This window comes from Salmo salar, chromosome ssa19, assembly GCF_905237065.1.
Source record: "Salmo salar chromosome ssa19, Ssal_v3.1, whole genome shotgun sequence".
In the NCBI taxonomy this organism is placed as follows: Eukaryota; Metazoa; Chordata; class Actinopteri; order Salmoniformes; family Salmonidae; genus Salmo; species Salmo salar.
In genome coordinates this window covers 49,414,299-49,421,430 of record NC_059460.1, presented here as the reverse complement: position 1 = coordinate 49,421,430, position 7,132 = coordinate 49,414,299, and the positions used below count along the sequence as shown (strand labels likewise).

The window sequence follows — 7,132 nt, the reverse complement described above, 5'->3', positions numbered from 1 at the left end:
AGCCAGTGTAGTAGGATTCAATCTTAGTCCTGTGTTGATGCTTAGCCTGTTTGATGGTTCGTCAGAGGGCATAGCGGGATTTCTTGTAAGCGTCTGGGTTAGAGTCCCACTCCTTGAAAGCGGCAGCTGTACCCTTTAGCTCAGTGCGGATGTTGCCTGTAATCCATGGCTTCTGGTTGGGGTATGTTTAGGGTAGGTTCCGGAACTCCAATTTGAGCAGCAGCAGCTGAAAAATGAGCTCCTACAAATATTGAAATTTACATGGTTTTTAGAGTGAAGTACATCGGAAAAAAGCAAAAGAAAACTGCAAGACTGAATAGGAGAAAAAACAAGCAACAAACAAAGAAGATAGGCTTTTGAAAAATAACTATTTTTCATAAAATTGTAGTTATCTTAGCTAGCTGAATTGTTTACCAGTTGCTAAGCAGTTGCTAGGGACTCTTTTGGAAGAAGCTAGCTAGCTAACGAAGAACAACAAAGAATATCTAGTTCTCTAAAGACACAAGAGACAATAATACAAGAAACAACACTTCTGTAGCTTGTCAACTATGTGTCTGTCTATCCCTGTTCTCTCCCCTCTGCACAGGCCATACAAATGCTTCACACCGCGTGGCCGCTGCCACTCTAACCTGGTGGTCCCAGCGCGCACGACCCACGTGGAGTTCCAGGTCTCCGGCAGCCTCTTGAACTGCCGGTCTGCAGCCAACAAGACTGAGTTCATCTCAGCCTATGCTACCCTCCAGTCCCTAGACTTCCTGGCGCTGACGGAAACATGGATTACCACAGATAACACTGCTACTCCTACTGCTCTCTCTTCGTCTGCCCACGTGTTCTCGCACACCCCGAGAGCATCGAGCCAGCGGGGTGGTGGCACTGGAATCCTCATCTCTCCCAAGTGGACATTCTCTCTTTCTCCCCTGACCCATCTGTCTATCTCCTCATTTGAATTCCATGCTGTCACAGTTACCAGCCCTTTCAAGCTTAACATCCTTATCATTTATCGCCCTCCAGGTTCCCTTGGAGAGTTCATCAATGAGCTTGACGCCTTGATAAGTTCCTTTCCTGAGGATGGCTCACCTCTAACAGTTCTGGGTGACTTTAACCTCCCCACGTCTACCTTTGACTCATTCCTCTCTGCCTCCTTCTTTCCACTCCTCTCTTCTTTTGACCTCACCCTCTCACCTTCCCCCCCTACTCGGCAGGCAATACGCTTGACCTCATACAAGGCAGGCAATACGCTTGACCTCATCTTTACTAGATGCTGTTCTTCCACTAATCTCATTGCAACTCCCCTCCAAATCTCCGACCACTACCTTGTATCCTTTTCCCTCTTGCTCTCATCCAACACTTCTCACTCTGCCCCTACTCGGATGGTATTGCGCCGTCCCAACCTTCGCTCTCTCTGTCCCGCTACTCTCTCCTCTTCCATCCTATCATCTCTTCCCTCTGCTCAAACCTTCTCCAACCTATCTCCTGATTGTGCCTCCTCAACCCTCCTCTCCTCCCTTTCTGCATCCTTTGATTTTCTCTGTCCCCTATCCTCCAGGCCGGCTCGGTCCTCCCCTCCTGCACCGTGGCTCGACGACTCACTACGAGCTCACAGAACAGGGCTCCGGGCAGCCGAGCGGAAATGGAGGAAAACTCGCCTCCCTGCGGACCTGGCATCCTTTCACTCCCTCCTCTCTACATTCTCCTCTTCTGTCTCTGCTGCTAAAGCCACTTTCTACCACTCTAAATTCCAAGCATCTGCCTCTAACCCTAGGAAGCTCTTTGCTACCTTCTCCTCCCTCCTGAATCCTCCTCCCCCTCCCCCCTCCTCCCTCTCTGCGGATGACTTCGTCAACCATTTTGAAAAGAAGGTTGACGATATCCGATCCTCGTTTGTTAAGTCAAACGACACCGCTGGTCCTGCTCACACTGCCCTAACCTGTGCTTTGACCTCTTTCTCCCCTCTCTCTCCAGATGAAATCTCGCGTCTTGTGACGGCCGGCCGCCCAACAACCTGCCCACTTGACCCTATCCCCTCCTCTCTTCTCCAGACCATTTCCGGAGACCTTCTCCCCTTCCTCACCTCGCTTATCAACTCATCCTTGACCGCTGGCTACGTCCCTTCCGTCTTCAAGAGAGCGAGAGTTGCACCCCTTCTGAAAAAACCTACACTCGATCCCTCCGATGTCAACAACTACAGACCAGTATCCCTTCTTTCTTTTCTCTCCAAAACTCTTGAACGTGCCGTCCTTGGCCAGCTCTCCTGCTATCTCTCTCAGAATGACCTTCTTGATCCTAATCAGTCAGGTTTCAAGACTGGGCATTCAACTGAGACTGCTCTTCTCTGTGTCACGGAGGCTCTCCGCACTGCTAAAGCTAACTCTCTCTCCTCTGCTCTCATCCTTCTAGACCTATCTGCTGCCTTTGATACTGTGAACCATCAGATCCTCCTCTCCACCCTCTCCGAGTTGGGCATCTCCGGCGCGGCCCACGCTTGGATTGCGTCCTACCTGACAGGTCGCTCCTACCAGGTGGCGTGGCGAGAATCTGTCTCCGCACCATGCGCTCTCACCACTGGTGTCCCCCAGGGCTCTGTTCTAGGCCCTCTCCTATTCTCGCTATACACCAAGTCACTTGGCTCTGTCATATCCTCACATGGTCTCTCCTATCATTGCTATGCAGACGACACACAATTCATCTTCTCCTTTCCCCCTTCTGATAACCAGGCGGCGAATCGCATCTCTGCATGTCTGTCAGACATATCAGTGTGGATGACGGATCACCACCTCAAGCTGAACCTCGGCAAGACGGAGCTGCTCTTCCTCCCGGGGAAGGACTGCCCGTTCCATGATCTCGCCATCACGGTTGACAACTCCCTTGTGTCCTCCTCCCAGAGTGCTAAGAACCTTGGCGTGATCCTGGACAACACCCTGTCGTTCTCCACTAACATCAAGGCGGTGACCCGATCCTGTAGGTTCCTGCTCTACAACATTCGCAGAGTACGACCCTGCCTCACACAGGAAGCGGCGCAGGTCCTAATCCAGGCACTTGTCATCTCCCGTCTGGATTACTGCAACTCGCTGTTGGCTGGGCTCCCTGCCTGTGCCATTAAACCCCTACAACTCATCCAGAACGCCGCAGCCCGTCTGGTGTTCAACCTTCCCAAGTTCTCTCACGTCACCCCGCTCCTCCGCTCTCTCCACTGGCTTCCAGTTGAAGCTCGCATCCGCTACAAGACCATGGTGATTGCCTACGGAGCTGTGAAGGGAACGGCACCTCCATACCTTCAGGCTCTGATCAGGCCCTACACCCAAACAAGGGCACTGCGTTCATCCACCTCTGGCCTGCTGGCCCGCCTACCTCTGAGGAAGCACAGTTCCCGCTCAGCCCAGTCAAAACTGTTCGCTGCTCTGGCACCCCAATGGTGGAACAAGCTCCCTCACGACGCCAGGACAGCGGAGTCAATCACCACCTTCCGGAGACACCTGAAACCCCACCTCTTTAAGGATTACCTAGGATAGGATAAAGTAATCCTTCTAACCCCCCCCTTAAAAGATTTAGATGCACTATTGTAAAGTGGTTGTTCCACTGGATATCATAAGGTGAATGCACCAATTTGTAAGTCGCTCTGGATAAGAGCGTCTGCTAAATGACTTAAATGTAAATGTATATATGTACGGTCAATGTGGGGACGACATCGTCAATGCACTTATTGATGAAGCCAGTGACTGATGTGGTGTACTCCTCAATGCCATTGGAATATGTTCCGGGATTCTTCCGGTCTGTGCTAGCAAAACAGTTCTGTAGCTTAGCATCTGCGTCATCTGACCACTTCTTTATTGACCAAGTCACTGGTGCTTCCTGCTTTAGTTTTTTCCTGTACGCAGGAATCAGGACGACAGAATTATGGTCATATTTGTCAAATGGAGGGCGAGGGAGAGCTTTGTACGCTTCTCTGTGTGTGGAGTAAAGGTGGTCTAGAGTTACTGTGTTATACCATGTCGATTCGAGAAATTACTATTATAACAGAAATTACACAATTTCAGCAGGAAGCAGGAATGTCAAAGATGCTGTTTTGTCTATGAGATCCTGTCTCCTATGCTTCTTACCTCATCTTTACTGTTGAAGGCAGCGAGTAGTGTGTTGGCCAGGTACGCTGACAATTGATACACAGCCGAAACCTACCCACTCCTTGGCATAGAATCTAAAACTTCAAGTTTCCATTCTGCCAATAACTTTACAACCAATTTTATAACGTGAGTACACAACAGTCCCCTCAACAACTGAATGGATTTGCAGAATATAAGATGATTCAACTTGACCACTTGGTGGCGTAGTGTACTAGATAAAGAGGAAAAGTAAAGGGGTAAGATGAGGGAGGGAGCAGATGCTCTTTAGGCAAATGTCCAGCCAAAATAGAACAGAGAAAACAGTAGCATTCTACTATTCTATCGAATTACAATGTTATGGAAGAGATTTTATTATTCATCATGGCTTTGAGAAATTCTCAAGGAAGTTGCATTGCTTCATATGCACAAAGTAGGGAAGTTCTTCAGCCAGTATATCCCCAAAACATTTGTCACACTTGTGACTGTCTACAAACAGTTGAATACCCTCATTGCTCATTTACATACTGTATAACCGAATAAAACACATTTCTAGTTATGAATGTATTTATTTAATGATTATATTGATATTTTGTCAATTTACTAGCCGGTTACCACCCAGTACTCTACCCTGCACCTTATTGACTGCTGCCCTACAGTATGTACATAGTCAATGAATACTGGTCACTTTAATAATGTTTACCAACTGTTTTACTCACTTCATATGTATATCATGTATTCTAGTCAAGGCTCATCCTATATAACTACTGCTGTACACATATTTTCTATTCATATACTGTCCATACAATAGCCTTTTATTTTGGGGATTTGTCTGTATTGTTTTGTACTGTTAGGTATTACTGCACTGTTGGAGCTAGAAACACAAGCATTTAGCTGCATCTGCGATTACATCTGAAAATCTGTGTACGCAATAAACTTTCATTTGATTTCCAATACAGGCACTCAGAACAGTCTTACTCAGAGTCAGATAACTGGGATAAGTTAAAAGGCCCCAGAATGTTCAGGAAGTCTTTATAAGGAACATCTGGGGGTGGATACTTTTCATACCAAACACATAAAAGGGGAGAGACAGCTTTGGCAGGAAGCTGTTAGAACAACGCTTTTCCAGCTCACGCACACACAAGCCTGGACACAATGCTTCTACAGAGCCTATGGGATCTCATATTGGGGTATCATGCGTGGCTCATGTCGCCTTTCTTCCCTGTGCTTTTCTCACTCAGTGTCTACCTCGCCTTCTGCCTGCCCTTCGTGGTGCTGGACCTCCTCTCCCCCAGGCTGGCCTGGATCAGGACCTTTAAGATTCAGCAGAAGAGCCATGTCTCTTGGACTATGATGTGGAGCTGCCTGGCTCTCTCCCTCTACAACCATGTGGTGTTCCTCTTCCCTCTCACTGTGCTGCACTGGTACTGGAGACCAGCCAGCTTCATAGCCGAAGCCCCCGGGACGCTGCGTCTCATCTGGGACGTCGTCGCCTGCCTCCTGCTCTTCGACTTTCAGTCTTTCATCTGGCATATGCTGCACCACAAGGTGCCATGGCTGTACCGGACATTCCACAAGGTGCACCACAAGCACACAACAACCTTCGCCCTGACCACTGAGTACTCTGGGGCCTGGGAGACCCTGTCTCTGGGCTTCTTCGCGTCGGTTAACCCTCTGCTGCTGGGCTGCCACCCCCTGACAGAGATGGTCTTCTATGTACTGAATATCTGGCTTTCTGTGGAGGACCACTGTGGCTATGACCTGCCCTGGTCCACGCATAGACTGGTACCCTTTGGGCTCTACGGTGGAGCTCCGCACCATGACATGCACCACCTGAAGTTCAAATCCAACTACGCTCCGTACTTCACACACTGGGACAGGCTTTTTGGGACCTTGCATAAGAGCTCTGAATGAATTTATGCACAGAAGAAGGTGCAAATGGACATGTTGAATATCTTTTATGTTAAAAGAATGGGATACCGAGTGCAGGCACTCTGTGATGTATTGTATCATATGCTGATGTTATTTATCATAGTTAAGATAGAGCTGTTTTAATCAAAGTATTTATTTAACTGAATGTGTTATTTATTATAGCTGATTTTCTATGACTCTTGTATATGAAGGTTATCTCTAAAGATTCATGCTATGGACTCTACAATTTACAAACATATATTGTTGTATGTGGATCAATTATAGGTCACATTTCAAAACTGAAAACATTAACCAGTTTAGACCTTTGATGCCAGTTAACTGAACTATCGGAATGAATTTGACTGGGATTGAATCAAATCAATCAAATTTATTTTTATATAGCCCTTCGTACATCAGCTGATATCTCAAAGTGCTGTACAGAAACACAGCCTAAAACCCCAAACAGCAAGCAAAGCATGTGAAAGAAGCACGGTGGCTAGGAAAAACTCCCTAGGAAAAACTCCCTAGAAAGGCCAAAAACCTAGGAAGAAACCTAGAGAGGAACCAGGCTATGAGGGGTGGCCAGTCCTCTTCTGGCTGTGCAGGGTGGATATTATATTGAATGACTGAAGACTATTGAAATGTTTGTGTTAACTTCTCAGTGCTACTGGGTGAGCATCACTGAACAAAATGTTCAGCTGTTTCAAGCTGTATGCATTATTAAAAAGGGATGAACCCCTCATGTTTGTTACAAAACAAGAAGCAATAAAACTAATATCAGAAATCGTCTCTGTGGCTCGCTGTCATTAATCTACATTATTCATGAAACTGTTAGTTTATGTCCTTGATTTATAGAGATGACAGTTTTCTGCGTGCAGAACAACCATGAAACAGTCTACCAGATGGTTGTATATGATACATACATATTTGCACGTTCAAGCACCACCTTCTCTTATTGCCATGCTGGAATGGCAGTTTTTTAATTGAAATGGCAGTTAAAACATTTCTTGACCAAAATGTTCTATATAGAACCCCTTTTTTAAAAATCTACAGCGCCTATCTATTCACACCCCTTGACTTTTTCCACATGTTGTTGTGTTACAGCCTGAATTTAAAATGGATTCAAT

At 46.8% G+C, this 7,132-nt stretch overlaps 1 protein-coding gene across 1 annotated transcript; it reads left to right on the top strand.

Moving 5' to 3' along the window:
• The first annotated feature begins 3,802 nt into the window (after positions 1-3,802).
• Positions 3,803-6,794, top strand: ch25h (cholesterol 25-hydroxylase). Its single transcript, XM_014158472.2, has one exon. It carries the CDS (start codon positions 5,250-5,252, stop codon positions 6,006-6,008), a length of 759 nt encoding a protein of 252 aa, XP_014013947.1. The 5' UTR covers positions 3,803-5,249; the 3' UTR covers positions 6,009-6,794.
• Positions 6,795-7,132: the final 338 nt, after the last annotated feature.

Bases quoted from the DNA above. Each gene is read 5' to 3' on its own strand.
- ch25h (XM_014158472.2), top strand. From the start codon at position 5,250: ATGCTTCTACAGAGCCTATGGGATCTCATATTGGGGTATCATGCGTGG.